We start from the raw sequence: 17,369 nt of genomic DNA on the forward strand, positions 1-17,369 counted from the left end.
CACAGGGATCGCGATCCCTCTGTGAACTCTTTCCCTGCCGCGATCTACTTAGATCGCGGCAGGGAAGGGGTTAACAGCGGCGGGCGCATCTCCGATGCCCCCCCGCTGTTGGAGCGGGACGCCGGCTGTGACTGACAGCCGGCTCCCGCTGCGGGATAGCGCGGGATCACATGTGATCCCGTGCTATCTCCAGGACGTACCAGGTACGTCATGTTGCGGGAAGTACCAGGCTGCCATGACGTACCAGGTACGTCCAGGAGCGGGAAGGGGTTAAAGAGTAACTGCACTTTAAATGTTTTCTTTAAAAATGTACAGAATTGGCAATTTCTAGAATTTTTGTAATATGTTATTAGCTGATTCCATACATTTTCCTACAAAACCCTATTCAGCTATGCAGATGAGGGAAGACAAAGGTGAGAAATCTTTCTTCATTTAACAGCATGGAAGAACAGGGAGCTCCAGCTGTGCCTGCACTATATTCCCTAGCGCAGGCACAGCTGTTTCTATATAACATTTATTAACAAAGTCTGCTTTATATTTTATTGATCAGATATACTTGGTCCTCCTGTGACCCGCTGCTCTGTCCCAAGGTGCTGTTTTTTTTTAATAATTGAATTTTTATTGACATTTTTTTTCAAAATAAACAACATTTTACAGTTTTAAAGAGGCACCCTAATAGGTGAGAAATAATCATAGCAGAATTGAGATTCAAACATGAACATAAACAAGAACATATGTTATAAAAACATAGCAAAAAAAAACACAACACAACAACGGAGGTTCATTTCCATGTTTAAGGGGGTGATTGTTTTAGGGTTCTATTAACCAGTTCTAGAGTGAGTTCGGGGTTTGAGAGCTGTGTTTAGCATAGGTCCTCCTTTTCATTTATTGCTTGATTCCCATCCTCTCTATGAGGGGTTCTTGGTTGTGTAGTCTAGCCAAGTTGCCCAAAAGGATGTACGGGGGTGTTGGGAGACAAATCTACGCGAGTAGGCTTCCTCTAGGTGGAAGGTGAGTTCCACCGAATTTCTAACCTCTGATATGGAGGGAGCTTCTTTTGATTTCCAATGTTTAGCTATTGCTAGGCGTGCCACTAGGATAATGTGTGAGGTGATGGCTGAATAGAAAGGGGATAATTTATCTGTTTTTAAGAAGCATAGAGCCAGGATAGGGTCCGGGGGGACGTGCTGGTTTGTAACGGAGTGTATTAAATTAAATACTAGGTTCCAAAAAGACCGAATGGTGGGGCATAGCCACCACATGTGAAAGTATGTGCCTTTTGCACCGCACTCTCTCCAGTAAGCCTCCGAGGTTGAAGGGTTCATTCTGGCTATTCTTGCCGGGGTGAGATACCAGCGGAGAAATATCTTCTGGGAGGATTCCCAGTGAGAGATGCCATGTGAGATCTTTTTGGTCCATGAAAGCGCCCGGCTCCACTCCTCCAGACTAAAGGTTTGTTTGAAGTCAAGCTCCCATAGAGTCATGTGGGTTGATTTAGTTTGGGCGATCAGGGAGAATGACGATTCATAAAAGGTGGATATACCTCCCGAGACCTCTGTTGATACTGAAAAGAATGTGAAGGCCGCTTTGGGGAATATGGGCTTGTGAACATCTATGGATTGTAATGCGTACCTTAGTCTTAGGTGCGAAAAACCTAGTTTATTGGGGAGTTTATGTATCCTACCTATTGTGGGGAAATCCATAATGGACCCCTCCTTGTAAAGGTCTCCAATCTTTTTAACTCCGAATTTCTCCCAGGTCCCGTATTCAAAATCCGGGAGGGTAGAAGATAGAAATCTCAGTGGGAGGAGTGAGGACGGCACCTTTTCAGGGGTTGAGGAAACTAATTGATTCCATATGTGGACTGACGCTTGAATGCTTGGTAGGGTATGGGGCGGGAGGGGGTAGCTCCTAGAAGGGAGATTAGGGGGGCTCCCAGAGTTGCTGCTTCTATGTTCACCCATTTCTTGGGGGATGCAGGGATCCACCAATGTTTAATTTGATCCAGTGTAGCTGCGGCGAAGTATCTCTTAATGTCAGGGGCTTGCATACCTCCTAGCTCATATGGTTTTGCCAGAGTCGAGAATTTAATTCTGGCGTGTGCTCCTCCCCAGATAAATTGGTTGATGAGAGCTTGAAGTTTTGATAGGAAGTGAGTGGGGATCGGGATAGTAACCGTTCTGAAAACGTATAATATACGCGGGAGAATCATCATTTTAGCCGCAGCTATTCTGCCAGCCCATGAGATGAAGGGTTTGCGAAATTTACTTAAAATGCTCGGGATGCGATGTAGGAGTGGTGTGTAATTTTGGGAGAAGGTTAAGGTGCCAGGGTATGTTATATTGATACCTAAATATGGCAGGGAGCCCTTACACCAGGAAAAGGGAAGGGATTCTGAGATAGACTGCCTAGTCTTAGCGTCCAAACCTAGGTTTAACATTTGAGATTTGGTGTCGTTGATCTTATAGTATGAGACCTTGCCAAATTTGGTTAGAGCAGTTTGGGCTTGTCTCAGGGAGGCTACAGGATTTGTGATGGCAAGGATAACGTCGTTCGCGTATAATCCAATTTTGTGCTCCTGTGAGGCTACTTTGATACCCTGGATATTTTGGTTAGCTCTGACAGTTTCTGCTAATGGTTCCATGATCAGGGCGAATATTAGGGGCGACAAGGGACAGCCTTGCCTAGTGCCGTTGGAAATAGCAAACGGTGAGGAGAGGCATCCTGAAGAGAGGACCCTTGCGGACGGTGCCGGGTACAGAGACAAGATGGCAGACTTGATGGGTCCCGAAAAACTGAACCTTCCCAGGGTGGCTTCCAGGAATCCCCAATGTATGCGATCGAACGCTTTCTCAGCGTCTAGCGCCAAGAGCAGGGCTGGGGTTCTGTTCCTTTCTGCCACCCTGACAAGATTTAGGAATCGCCGGGTACCATCGGGGGCCTGTCTTTGGGGGACGAATCCAACCTGGTCTGTTGCCACCAGAAGGGGGAGGATCGAGAGAAGTCTTATGCTGAGAAGTTTTGCGTATATTTTAACATCTGTGTTCAGGAGGGAAATGGGGCGAAAGTTCGCCGGGGATGTGTTGTCCTTCCCGGGTTTAGGTATGGTGACGATCAGAGCTTCCAACATTTCAGGTGGGAAGGAACCGCTCCTCATTGCTCCATTGAACACAGATGCCAGATGGGGGGCTAGTGTTGGGGCAAATTTTTTGTAGTAGCCGTTTGAGAAGCCGTCACCAAGGTGCTGTTTTTACTAGCCCGTCTCCTCTCTTGCTGCCATCACCCAGCACTGTGTAAGAAGCAGCTGTTCTGTGCTACAGACAGCTTCTCCCCTTCACTGTATATCTGTTCCCTGTCGAACCTGATGCACTGTGAAGGTCTCAGTGTATCAGGTTGTGACATACAGTATTGTACACCCGATGCACATAGCCAAAATATAAAGCAGACATTTATTCATGAACGGTTATATGGAACAGCTGTGCCTGCACTAGAGAGAACAGTGCAGGCACAGCTGGAATTGCCTGTTCTGCTATGCAGATAGGTGAAGTGAATACCGATTGTTCAGCATAGTCTTCATCTATGTGCATAGGGGTTTTGTACGAAAAATGTAATGGGCTGATAAAACTTATTGCAAAAATGCTTAGAATCACCTATTCTGTACATTTAAAACAAATACAGGGCAGTTACTCTTTAACGAACATTCACTGTAGCTGCCATAAAGTGCACACACCTTGCTGTACTGTCCTCACACAACACTAAATCAGATCCCTCAACAGCAGCTTATTGATAGCTTCCAGGCTGAAAAATATTTGTTTTAGCACAATCAAATATTACAAAGGTGCTGGATTTTATATTTACTGTCTATCTACATTGTGGCTCCACTATATTCTGATTAAAAATATATATAAATGAAGTTTTTTACATGATTTTAAACAAAATGTTATGCTTTATTCCTTCCCTCCTTTTTTACTCTTTTTCTGTATTCATTCATCTATTATTTCCTTATCATAACTCATATCTGTTATGCAGAATGTTTCCCTGCATTATATAAGCTGTTTTTTCAGTTATCCACCTGTTTTTTTATACAACCGGCCAGCTCATATATGGACAACATGGATATCTGTATCTGGCAGATTTTTATTACAGGTAGAAAGGGATCTATCTTCTGATTGAAGAAAATGTGCAGATTGGGCTGTTTCTAGCTCTGAGTAATAACATATGCAGCTGAGGCTCAGGACGTGGAGAGGGAGCTTCAATTGGAGTTCACAGTTGGTCTTCTACTTAGCACAGAGGAACACAGCTGTATTTTTGGGCTGTGTGCTGTATGTGTATTTCACAGACAGCATACAGCCTCATAGGCTATACAGATGGCCATTTTTTTCATACAGACCTATGCCCCATTCCTGTCTAAATAAGAAAAATGGAAAAATACCTCTACAGCGCCATCTATTGGATGGCAGCATTCCTTTAAATCAAAGTGACATTATAACAAGTCTTCTCAATAAGACTTGTTATAAAGTCACTTTCATTTGAAGGAATGCTGCCATCCAATAGATGGCGCTGTAGAGGTATTTTTCCATTTTTCTTATTTGCATAAATTTCCCAGAGAGGCTAGCATGGCCTTATAAGCCTCCTTACTCATCATGCTCTCCTTAAGGAGACACAACACCGCTTCTGACCCATTCCTGGCCGTTTCACGGATGAGTAATAGAATATGCCAATGAGTATCAGCATGCAGAGTCTGTGTATATTGGACATCACATGGACAGGTGATATGGATATGCTGCCTAATGCAACTTGCGCCCAAGTATCTTGGGTACATCTCACATTATGTCTAGTGCACCTAGCTGTATATTCATGTTATTATAGGTACATTTGGACATAAAATCCTTAACAAGTGTCTGGTTTAGCACCTTCTATTGACTATTAATATATTACCATCAGATGCAAAGGAGTTTTTGTGGGTCCCTTGGCAGACATCTTCTCCCAAAGTCCGCGTCGTACATAACGGATGGTGGTCCCTGCGATTTGAAACTCACCCGGTAGCTCAATTTTCCAATCACTGTTAATAGACTTCTTAATAGAGTCTTTCAAGGCTGAAAGAGTTAAGCACAAGGTACATAAGGTATAATACACTTGCTGAACCTTCCCCTATAAACTATCAAACCCGGGTATATTCCACTTATCTAGCGGCTGAAGGAAATATTTTCCATGGTGTAAAGTGACAATTAAGCTCCGGGCTCCCTTGCACAGTCCTGGCTTCTCTGCACATGCGCCTGTTACAATATAATCCCCACTTTCTGCTCTTTGCTCCTCAGAACGGTCTCTCAAATTCCCACATTCTCTTTTCTCATTTTGCAGTTTTTCCATCACTTTCTCTGCCAAGTTCTCTTCTTTTCTGCTACCTATAGCCCATGTGCTCCTGCTCAGCATCCAAGAGCTGAAATGGCTACAAGCATCAAATTACTTTCTAGATCCCTAACTTGTTCGTTAGCAAACATTCTATTTTCTTTGGCTTGTACAGACAGCGGACTCTATGAAAAGCCTCTTGCTGGTGCCCGCACACATTTTAGCGTGGGATGTGATGTTATGATGAAGACATTTTTTGTATCTCCATCAAAAACCTAAGATAACCTTTACAATATTGATTTAAGATTTGAGTAAGTATTAGAGTGAATGTCCACCTTCTAACAACTTGTTGTGTTTCTTTCCAACATTCTTTGCTCATTCATCTCTTAGTATATCTTTATAGTGGTCAGAACTGATACAGAGCTCCAAATCACCTGCATAGACAGAGTTACATGATACAATTCTGACCGCATGCAGCTGCGACCAGTCGGAGCTTTGAAGCTTACTGCATACAGTTTTATAATTGAGTATATATAGTATTCAGTAAGCTCTTAGCCCTTTCCAATCCAATTTGTATCCTGGTTTTCCTAGGGGGCTTACTCTTTTTCTGCCATTATACAACAGCGCTAACTGCTGGCTAAAGCCAGTACTGCATGAGGTGACACATTGGATAGGCTCCGACAGCAGAGAGGCTGGAAATATACAGTAAGAGAACCCCGATGGATGTATTCCAACATTGGAGCTATACAGCCTTAAATCATAATGTCTTCAGACGTCAGACAGTGGATTGGAAAGGGTTAAAGGGGTTTCCACATTGTGAGAATGAAAGGAACACAGAACTGGTTTAGCATTTTTTTCTTCGTTTTTTCTGTACAACCATCTCCATTCATTTGAATGGGCCATGCTGCATTTCAAGGGAAAACAGTGAATGGGATATACAACACTACGCCAGCGCCGTTTCCCCTTCATTCTAACATTCGATGAGGGTCCCAGAGGTCAGACCCCTGATTATAAAGTGATGGCATGCCATAATTTTATAAGATTGGAAAACCATTTTAGCTCCCCATAACGATGGATGCATTAAGCATTTGTTTATACAGAGTATTTGGAGCTCTTTTTCCGAAAAGCATAGCCGTAACCACAATAAAGATAGTGTTCAAGGGCGAACAGGTGGGCATTCACTTTAAATGGGTTATGCAGACAAAAACATTTCTGTAAACTTTCTCCCTGTGGTGGAAAAACATAATAAACGACATACTCCCCTATTGCTCCCATTCTGACAGTGCCCGCTCCCTCTCTGTTCTCTACTTCCTGCTCCAGTGATGACATCACTGATCACAGGGACATATGACTGCTGCAGCCAATGACTGATTAACTGCAGTCATCACATGTCCTGTTGTAGAGCAGTCATCATAGCAGCAAGAAGTAGAGAGCAGCAAGGCACTGGCACAAGCAGGAGATCAGGTGAGGGGAGATAAGCCTTCTTTTATGTTTTTCCACGGCAAGACTAAGTCTCCAAAAAATATTTTTTTTGCCAGGATAACCCCTTTAAGCTTAATAGACTTAGGCTACATTCACATCTACGTTGGAGGCTCCTAGGAGCCTCTAGCACAGATCCAACACAAAATCCTGGACAAAATAACTCAGCAAGGCATTCTACTTTGTCTGGGAAGATCTGAGCACATGCGCCGGATCCAGCAGTCCCGGTATTTCCATTGTTTGGCTCTGAGGATAGAGCCGAACAAAGGAAATGAGCCAAAGACCGGGGTGCAAATATGAACCTGGCCTCGCTATAGAAACTCAGAAAGAATACATATAATGGATATCTAACAGTTTCTACAACAGGATATGTTTTTATAATGTAATGATGTCCTCTAAATTCAACTATATTAATTGCACAATGACGTCATTCTAACATTCTTTCCATACCCCATATGCTACACCGTAATACTACCGAGTGTTATTGTGAAGCCATTTTCATTCCAAGATACATTTGTATTACTTAGCTTCAGCCATTTAATATACTGTATAAGACGTTCTCCACATGACAGGAAGATCTGGGTGTTTGACATGAAAATCTGCAGCCTGACCTTCACAAATCGGAATGATGGATGAAAAGTCTCTATTCTATGCCACATTCTGGAGCCAAGAATTACATCAGCAGTACAGTAGCTGTACACTTCCAGGACTCTTCTCTCAGACTGATGCTGCTTAAAAGGGTATTCTAGAGAAGTTTCACATTTTCACCCATCCAACTGATCCCGAAGATGGGGATTCCCATTTCCCTATTCCTCCTCACTTCCAGTTGGCTTCTCCCACCCGCCATGGCATCATAGTATTCAGTGGTGGCTGCACATTTGCGTCCGCCATTCCATTAATTTCAATGGGGATGACAGAAATAGAGTGCTTTGTACTCAGTTATCTCCAGTAGTCCCACTGTAAATCAGTGGAACGGCACTGCACATGTGTAGCCACCGAGCCATTCAATCTCCTTTTCACTGTGGGGGCTGCATCAAGGAGCAGGGGCAAAACGGGACCCCTGGTCCAGGGATCGGTTGGAATCCCAGCAGTCAGACCCTCACCAATCTATCAGTTTTCACCCATCCAGTAGATAGGTGAAAACCTGAAAAAATGTCCAGTCTCTGGAATACCCCTCTAAATAGAACCAGAATAATTTGTATGTCTTCTAGCATTTATGACTTTACTATAAATAAGGATGCCAATATAGGATATTACAAGTCATTCTGTGCTTGTCACAGATAAAATCAAAAATCAACACGTTTTACCCAGAAAACTATGCGCTGGCTTATCTTCTACTACGCGAATCCTCCTTGCTCCTGCAGGGATGATGGCTGCTTCAATATAACCTGGAAAGAAACGAGCACTATGAGCACAAGAAATGGGTACTGTTAGCACATATGTCTGGAACAGGTACACTGACATGGACACGGGAACACCTAAAATGTGAAGGAATAACTGTATACTGTGATATGAGGTAATATCTATATAGCCAGAACAAAATATAAATTGCTCAAAAAGTACGCTCACCTTTGGACATAATTTTACAGTTCCCATACGGGTACAATCTATATAAATTTTAGTACATTTGAAAGTATATCACATTATGTATCTTGCAGTGGTAGTGACATCATGTGTTATAGTCCAAAGCTGCATTCTAAACTCTGAAAGGCTTCAGAGCTGAAATCTTCCATTATTTGCTGGACCAGTATTCACATAGTGCATACTCTGATGATCTACAGTCAAGAAAATAAAGTAGTACATCAGGCACTCAACAATAAGCTGTTCTAGCCAAAACTATTGTCTCACTGCACCATAGGAGATCAGCAAGGCTGATATAGAGTGTTTCAGTAAACCTGTTGATTGTATCCAATATTAATCTGTAGAATTATGAATGCAGCTCTCGATTAGAATAGAAGCTGCACAATAGATAGGCATTACAATATAACAATAGAGTCAATTAAAACTATCTTCATTATAGCTATATATGGCATGTAAAATTGTGTTCAAAGATGGACATAACCTTTAAGCATGATAGATAAAGCAGTGTAGTAGGATGGTAGAAGAATATGTATAGGTTGGCATGCATTGTATAAAAAGAAAGACTTTGCAGAGGAAAGGACATACAGGCCACAAATGGTGTTCTGACTTGTGTCAATATACCGTATATGATCGTTTTGATAATATGTATTCTTCGGATATTGCTAAGCTTTGGCCCATGCTGGCAATTTTTAAGCAGTTCTATTACAATTTGTGTCAGGATCTGACGGAGGATAGATAATCACAAAGAGATCATTGATCTTTACTAATTCTTAAAGGGGTAGTCCAACTTATTCAATTTGATCTCACTAGGTTCCCTATGTGTAAAAAATAGCAAATCAGCTGATACCTCTCCCGCTTCCCCGCTGTTTCCAGTGCCATTGCTTCAATCTCCACCCTGACCTGTTTACAGGTTGCAGCAGGCTGTGTATGGGATGTCACAGACTGCTGCAACCAATGACAGAGCTCAGTGCTTGATTCCCGAGCTTGGCGATTGGCTGCAGCAACCTATGATGTCCTGTACAAAGGCTGCTGTAGCCTGTAAACATTACGTCACAGTGGAGATGCGCAAAAGCAGCAATAGACACAGTGGGGAGCTGGGAGAGATAAATATTAGCCAATTTGTTATTTTTACATATGGGGAACCTGGTGAAATCAAAAATGAAACCAACCCCTTTAATGTTTTCCTGGACATGATTATGGCTTAAGATGAATCTGAGACCTGCCATCTGCCCTCTTAAAGGGGTTTTCCCACTAAAGATATTTATTCCCTATCCACAGAATAAGAAATAATTTGTCTACTAGTGGTCCAATTATTGGAATTGTATACTAACGTGTCCACACTAAGGAATTTTGTTAAGGACTCTATTTTCTCATGATACAAATGTAATATATTCTAGCATTTATTACATGTCTGCAAATGATATCACAAGCACTAGATGGATACATATAGGAACATATAACAGACACATTTCTCAATGGGGTAACATAAAATCATATTTTTTTCAATGCTAGTCCTCTCAGAATACATCAAGTGATGCATCTCAGGATATATAAAGTGAAATGGAAAGGTGTGGAAGGACACCTCTATAGATTGTTGATCTTTACAGAATCTTAAAGTGACCTTGAACTTGAGCGTTGCTTAATGGACTTCATCTCACTCAACACAATCTACCACTGAGACCTGTAATCTGTCCTCGTAGGCACCAGACTGCTGGGGCTCTCAGTTACTTTGTACAGATCATTGATCTCTATGTGGGTGTTCAGCCAAGTTTAAGGTCATAGTGTGTTACTGGTGATCCATCTGATTCATCTATTGATGGGGATACTTTAATTCGGAGACTACTTTTTGATTTGGCTGCAATGTGTGGCCAGTATGAAGAACACAGGGAACATAATATATATTGCACCAGACAATAAGTAGATATGTGCATGATGTGGAAGTTCATTGTAAAAAAAAAATCCATTCCTGAAAACCATCAAAGGTGAACATCAAAAGATTCATGCAAAATCCTACAGATAACCGATGGATATGGACGTGAGAGGAGGTCATGCAAGGAAGTCTATGTCAGTCTGAGCAACCCCAAGATCAGCATAAAATTTCTTTTGTAACCGTTTTGTACTCTGGCAAAGCTTGAACAAATACATGACATCACAAAGGCTTACCAAACATGCTACACTGTAAACAGTCTGTAGATGTTGGGCTTGGCAATGAGTTGCTTATGTTGTTCTCATGCCAGACAGTCTGACACTTCATCTGTCATCGTGAGAGATGACGTTGCAGGGCATTAGTTTTTTTAAGTGCAAAGTGCAAGAACTCTAGAGGATGCCATAGAGGGGTCAGATCTTGGTTTAAGCCCAGGATGACATCACAACAATAGGTTTGTGCTCACTGGTACCAGGAAGCACTGGGACTTAGGGGATATACCAGGCATGCACATACAATATCACAAAACCTTGCAGGCAGCTTCTATTTATCCCTTTATCCACGAATAGAAAGACACATTTATCAAAGTGTTTCTTCAAGTTTACATTCTAATTTGACAAGAAGGACAAGAATACGCATTTTATTTTTGCTAATAATATTGGATAGAGACCCAGGAAAACTGTGAAAAGAGCTAAAAAGTGGAACTCTAGGCAAATGTAATGATTCTTACAGTTCGATTTCTGATTTTTAGCAAGCAGCTGGTAGGACTTAACTCACATCTGCACTAATCATTTTCTGTGACCGAACAGAAAAATAAATAAATCTTGTTATTTGTATAGCGCCAACTTATTGTGCAGTACTTTCAGGTAATTTATTTATTTATTTATTACCCCCCACCAAGCTGGGTACTCATTTTACCAACCTTGGAAGGATGTAAGGCTGAGTCAACCTTGAGCCGGCTACCTGAACCACACGGGGATTGAACTTGCAACCTTCAGGTCGTCAGCAAGAGCTTAGGACTGTATTTCTGCTGCATTAGCACTCTACCCCAGATGATGGCAGTGCTTGATCTATCTTATAAGTCTATATAAATATTCATGCCTCTTCAGATCTAGTCCATTTCAGCCTGATGAAGAGCCCGAGAGATTCGCAAGCTCGCTATTACATTATGTATTTTTGTTAGCCATTAAAAGGTATCATATCTACAAGATTACTTGGTTTCTCTTGCTGGGAAAAATCACATTTTGCTCTACTGACTAACACGGTACCAAACCTTTGTTTTCATGATCCATCACATGACAGACCTCGTTGACTATGATGCGGTCTATTGAGTTTCTCTCATGGTCCATTATTGTACTTGGAGAAAAAAAAAGGTGCAGCATCCTTTTTACGGAGTCTACAATGGAGGACCTTTGTAATTATGACATGCTTTTCCCTGCACCAGAACATGTGTCAGCTACATGTAAACTAAGTTAGGATTCTCCATTACAGATTTTGCGAAAAAGGCCAAAAACATAGCATAGCATGTTGCACTATTTCTTTCTATAAAATAATGGAAACATGACGGACCCCCATTATAGTCAAAGAGGTCTGTTAGTGCCATTGGTGTCTATCATGTGACAGATTCAGCACTGCTGTCCATTTCGGGGTTTGTCTTCTAATGACGTAGAAATAGACAAAAATGATTAGTGCAGTTGTGAGCCAAACCATACCCGTCCTTACTCAGTTGTCACTTGGTAGATACATACAAGTGATAGCTAAGCCCTAACATTTTACAATTAAACCTCATCATCACTGGAGTTCTATGGGGTAAGAGGGGATCCATAGCGCAAGGTCATGTAATGGCTGTGTTTTTGGATTCTGATCTTTGTAGTTTGCCCCCTTGATGACAGATTCACAGTTTTTCATGCAGAACCTGTAACATTTTGAGCGACAACACTTAAAAAGCCCATATCGATCAATCAGAAGACTATGTGGACCGTTTAACATACTTATGTATTAGGCGGAAATCTTCCTCTTGAAGCCAATAATCCTTACTTTTTTTTGAAGGAACACTTTGATAAATTATTTACATGACCAACCAATTATGAAAGGCAACAGCTTAACCTCTTCATTACCACCAAGAATCTACCAGTATCATACAACTCCATGACCTTTGCTCCTTATTATATGGTAAAAATATAATACTGCTCTGTGGCCCTTGATAGCAATGTACACTGAGATCTAATTGAACTAGAAGTGTTCAGAGTTCTTTTGGGAAAAAATGATGCGGCAGATACCAAAAAAAGTTGGTGCGTATAATCAGTGTTATAATGGGTTTAGATTTCTCGAATAAAAAAACAAGCACTAAATGTTGCCACCAGGAGACTATTTGGCGATGTACATGAATAGTATGGCATATAAATGCAGTTTCTTGATTCTATCAGGGCTGACACCCACTGGCGATATTTTCTTTCTTGCGCTGCAAGAGCACGTAAAACTCTCGCCTCGAAAGATGCCGAAATAAGACCGACATATCGCCAGTCTTTTCAATGGGGCCAGCGGCAGCAGTGTTAGCCCCACTGAAAAGATATGGAGAATACTGTGAACTTCTGCCACAGCTGTCACAGCTGTGGCAGTTTCCACAGCTGTCACAGCTGTGGCAGTAGTGCAGCATGCTATCCCATTGCTTTCAATGGGATCGGCGCTGCTGCCGTTTCCATTGAAAGCAGTGGTTTGTAGCAAACCCTGCAGTATGCTTTTCGGGGAAGGGCTTAAAATATAAGCCTTTCCTTGAAAAGCATCAATAATTGTTAAAAAAATAATTTAAAAAATCACTCACCTCTCCGCCGCTCAGACGCATCCTCCTGCTGGCTCCCCGACACTGCTGTCCAGCACTTTCAGCAGGCGGGGATTTAAAAATCCCTGCCTCCTGAAAGTGCTGTGCTGATTGTCTGAGCGCTCAGCCAATAGCAGCTAGTGCTTAGCTATTGGCTGAGCGCTCAGCCAATTACAGATAGTGCTTAGCTATTCATTCATGAATAGCACTATCTTAGCTATTCATGAATGAATAGCTAAGCACTATCTATATATAGGTACAACGAACACACTAAAGCATGTCTATAGGTTTTTCCAACATGACAAATCATTGAGCCATCGTACAGTAAACATAGACCTGTACCAAACTGCAATGAATGGTATATCTTACACTTCAATCGTGCCAAATATACAATCGTGCTATATTTGATAGTATTTTTTTTCTTTGAGAAATCTATACCCCGAACCCTACTGAGTACAGTATACACACCAACTATTATTGGGTTCTGTCTCATAGTTTTTTCGCTAGAAACTTGTGAACACCTCTAGTTTAAATATGATTACCCTATACTTGCATCCTGATGACATGATCATGAAATAATAACAATGACATTATACTGTGTAAAGGAAGTTTATGGCATTACTTTAGGAAATACGCAACAGATATGCATCAGATATTCCGCTTCATGGGGTATTAACACTGTACTGGGAAATATCTACTCCCCACAAGATGGATTTGTTGGACATGTGATTGTGTTTTCTTTGCAACTGAGATATAATTGTTTATATGACATCTAATACTGATAATTCTAGCAAAATGTTCTCTTCAGTTTGTCATGATGTAATAAATGTCACATTTATCTCACATTTATAATGTCTGTACATATAGCTAACCTGACATGAAATGCGGTCTTTGTCTAGTATATTCACTCCCGTACTAAGTAATATCGATTTAGCGAATGAAGGGGTTAATTGTTGTACACAAGTGGTGGAAACCATTGACACTTTATAGTTCTTGTAAAAATGACAAATCCCGAGGAAACACCAACCAAACACCAAGCAGAGGCGCCACACAATGACTACACCGCGCTTACATGTGAAACACTTTGGAACTGTCTTTGGCTTTGTCATGACACATGTGGAAACCTTCTTACAATGACTACTGTTGACTAAGGAACACAAATAGGTCATAAAGTCACAAGTGACAAGTGGAAGTTTCAGCTTGATCTGCTCAGCACTTCTATGCTAGAAAAGTTTTTCACTTCACAACATCGGGAAGCTACACAGTGAAACCTTCGAAAGCAATATCTTTAAGCCTCAACCTGCAGGAATGACAAGCACAATATAATAGTCTACAATTCTAGATTGCTGTACTGTAGGTTAGAGAAGCCTGTGATCTGGCAGGAGAGACACAGGAATTCATGAGCTACTCTGGTGACTGAGCAATAAAATGAATCTAAGCTTCAATAATTCAGTAGGACAGCCCACAAAGGTGTATGTTGAAATGTTTGGGTACTTTAAAATCACCCTCCGGTTTTGGGACAAAATTCTGTCTCGGCACAGGGGAAGGGTTTATATTACCTGCAGCTGTTCTGCCATCCCTCTGATGTACTGATTCCAGGTCGTGTTTTTTGCCATTCAAGATGGCCAATGCAGTTTTCAGACTAACTAATCCCCACAGTGTATTCCTAGTGTTGAACTACCAACACACTACATCTACTCTCTGATTGGCCAGAGCTGCTCATGTAATTAGCACTGGCCAATCAGAGATCAGTTCACAGTGTGCATTAGATAGTGTGGGAGGACAGCTCGGTAGAGTGCGGGTTGGCGGCAGTCAGAGACGGAAACCAGAGGATACAGTCCAAGTGCAGGCGTGACCTGCGTTTAATTTAGTCCTCCTCCTGCTGGCTCAGCCTCAGCACCTGTGCTGCTTGGGCTCGCCCATACCCTGGAGTGGAGGAAGTGGAATGGATGGCCCCACTACCAACCTGACATCCATTCCAAAAATCCAGGCCCAAAGACTTTTAAAGGAAGATCTCCAGCAACTACTTGCTGGAGATTATATTGCCCTCCTGGATTCTCATACACTTCCTCCAGTCCCCTTAGGCATAATACCGGAACCTAGGGGCGACGAAGCGACCATCCACTACTACGCCCCTCAGTACCTCACAATAGTTAAAAAATTGCTGCAGCCATCTCGGAGGGCCAAAAATGGGGCCTGGAACCAGCAATTGGAGGGTCATCCGAGAAGCACAACTACAAGTAATATACCTCCTCCACTCCTGTGCCAGGGCAGAATTTTGTCCCAAAATTGGTGGGTTGATTTAAGACATAAACGTAATAAAGATAATGGAGAACTAGTAGTATAGAAGCCTTCCTATTTTAGTACTATCTTTAGTACATTATTAAGTATAATATAATTACAAACAAGTTACAATTGTTAAAACTAGGCATTCAGTATCGTACTGACTTCATTTAAAGTCAATGTACTCCGTTCTGCCCTTATATCCATGTGCACAGCTGTGGCTATGTGCTCCCTCTCTGTGTACTGTACCTTCACAGTTGAGGCGAAGTTCTCTCAGTGGCCACATTTTGACAGTAGTCAAATCACAAAGGGGAACATACCATATTTAGTCACTTACACAATTTTTATATAGAAAACCCTTTTAACATCATAAGGGCTGTATTATGTACATCCTTAAAAAGTCAGTCACATTCTAATGAAAAGTAGGTAGGCGTTTTCTCCAGCTTAGAAGTCGACATATTAGATATAAGGGGCAGAAACCCAATAGATTGATTGGCCAGAGATTTAAAGGGGTTATCCAAGAGTTTACCTTTATCACATATCCACAGAATAGGAGATGAAATTATGATCAGTGGGGATCTCACCAATCCTGAGAAGGGGGGTCTTGTGTTCCCCTCTTCTCATTGGACCCCCCACAGTGAGGAGGAGCTTCAGTGTTACCGTGGCCAAGAACACACGCTGCCACTCTATTTATTTTAACATCAAAAGCTTGGCCATCTCCAGTAGTAGCATTGAGTTAGTCTCCATTCAAGCTTCTCCTTGCTGCGGAGATATAGTGAGGAGAGGAGGGGGAGGTGGCAGCGCAGTTCTCGGGAGTGCTGGCAGCCCCAACTGTGAGACCTCCCTTCAATCAGACTTTTATCACCTATCCTGTGGATAGGTGATAAAAGTCAGTTTGGGAGTAACCAATTTAAGATGTATGGGGGAAGTCTGCGTGTCCCCAGACAACTGTTTTCAGATGAGAAAATTATTGGGCATGTAAAATTTTAACATGCCTGAAATCTTTTCTCCATCACTTTATTGAAATACACATGCAGGTTTGGCTAATACGAGTGTGCATGTTTATGGGGAGGTTGGAAGAGATACACGCCACCAACATCTCAAGTGTGTGGCGACCTTACATCAGCTCTGATACATTAGTATCTTAATTTTACAACCTTCATTAGTCTTCGAACCTGAATTTCAGATCCAACTTTCTATTCACATTTGGTATGTTGCTGTTGTAAATTGGATTACCAATGACTAGTTTCAATAAGTTAAATGTTTGATGTACAATATATGATTGAGACGATTGCATGATACAAGTCATCTTATAGATCGAGCCCATTCATATTATTTGCATTAAAGGGGTTGTCCCGCGGCAGCAAGTGGGTCTATACACTTCTGTATGGGCATATTAATGCACTTTGTAATGTACATTAATTATGAGCCATACAGAAGTTATAAGAAGTTTTTCACTTACCTGCTCCGTTGCTAGCGTCCTCGTTTCCATGGAGCCCGTCTAATTTTCGGCGTCTAATGGCCAAATTAGACGCGCTTGCGCAGTCCGGGTCTTCTTCTTTTCTCAATGGGGCCGCTCGTGCAGGATGCCGGCTCCGTGTAGCTCCGCCCCGTCACGTGCCGATTCCAGCCAATCAGGAGGCTGGAATCGGCAATGGACCGCATAGAAGCCCTGCGGTCCACCGAGGGAGAAGATCCCGGCGGCCATCTTCAGCAGGTAAGTAAGAAGTCACCGGAGCGCGGGGATTCAGGTAAGCGCTGTGCGGTGTTTTTTTTTAACCCCTGCATCGGGGTTGTCTCGCGTCGAACGTGGGGGGGGGGGGAGGGGTTGAAAAAAAAAAAAAAAACGTTTCGGCGCGGGACAACCCCTTTAAGCATTACGCTCCCCAAATGTGTCATAAGACAGGAGGTGGCTATTATACATCCGTGTTACTT

At 42.1% G+C, this 17,369-nt stretch overlaps 1 protein-coding gene across 2 annotated transcripts in view; it reads right to left on the minus strand.

The window, feature by feature from the left end:
- ADAMTS17 (ADAM metallopeptidase with thrombospondin type 1 motif 17) overlaps window positions 1-17,369 on the minus strand; it is a 197,411-nt gene that overhangs the window by 41,240 nt on the left and 138,802 nt on the right. The window contains exons 16-18 of one of the 2 annotated variants that reach the window (XM_066592862.1): window positions 14,224-14,298; window positions 8,136-8,216; window positions 4,939-5,096 (exon numbers count right to left, since the gene is read on the minus strand). In XM_066592862.1, coding sequence (XP_066448959.1) covers window positions 4,939-5,096; window positions 8,136-8,216; window positions 14,224-14,298 — 314 coding nt within the window. The remainder of the gene's footprint in view (window positions 1-4,938; window positions 5,097-8,135; window positions 8,217-14,223; window positions 14,299-17,369) is intronic. The other variant, XM_066592863.1, reaches the window with a different exon arrangement.

The sequence above is a fragment of the Eleutherodactylus coqui genome, chromosome 2, assembly GCF_035609145.1.
Source record: "Eleutherodactylus coqui strain aEleCoq1 chromosome 2, aEleCoq1.hap1, whole genome shotgun sequence".
Classification (NCBI taxonomy): domain Eukaryota; kingdom Metazoa; phylum Chordata; class Amphibia; order Anura; family Eleutherodactylidae; genus Eleutherodactylus; species Eleutherodactylus coqui.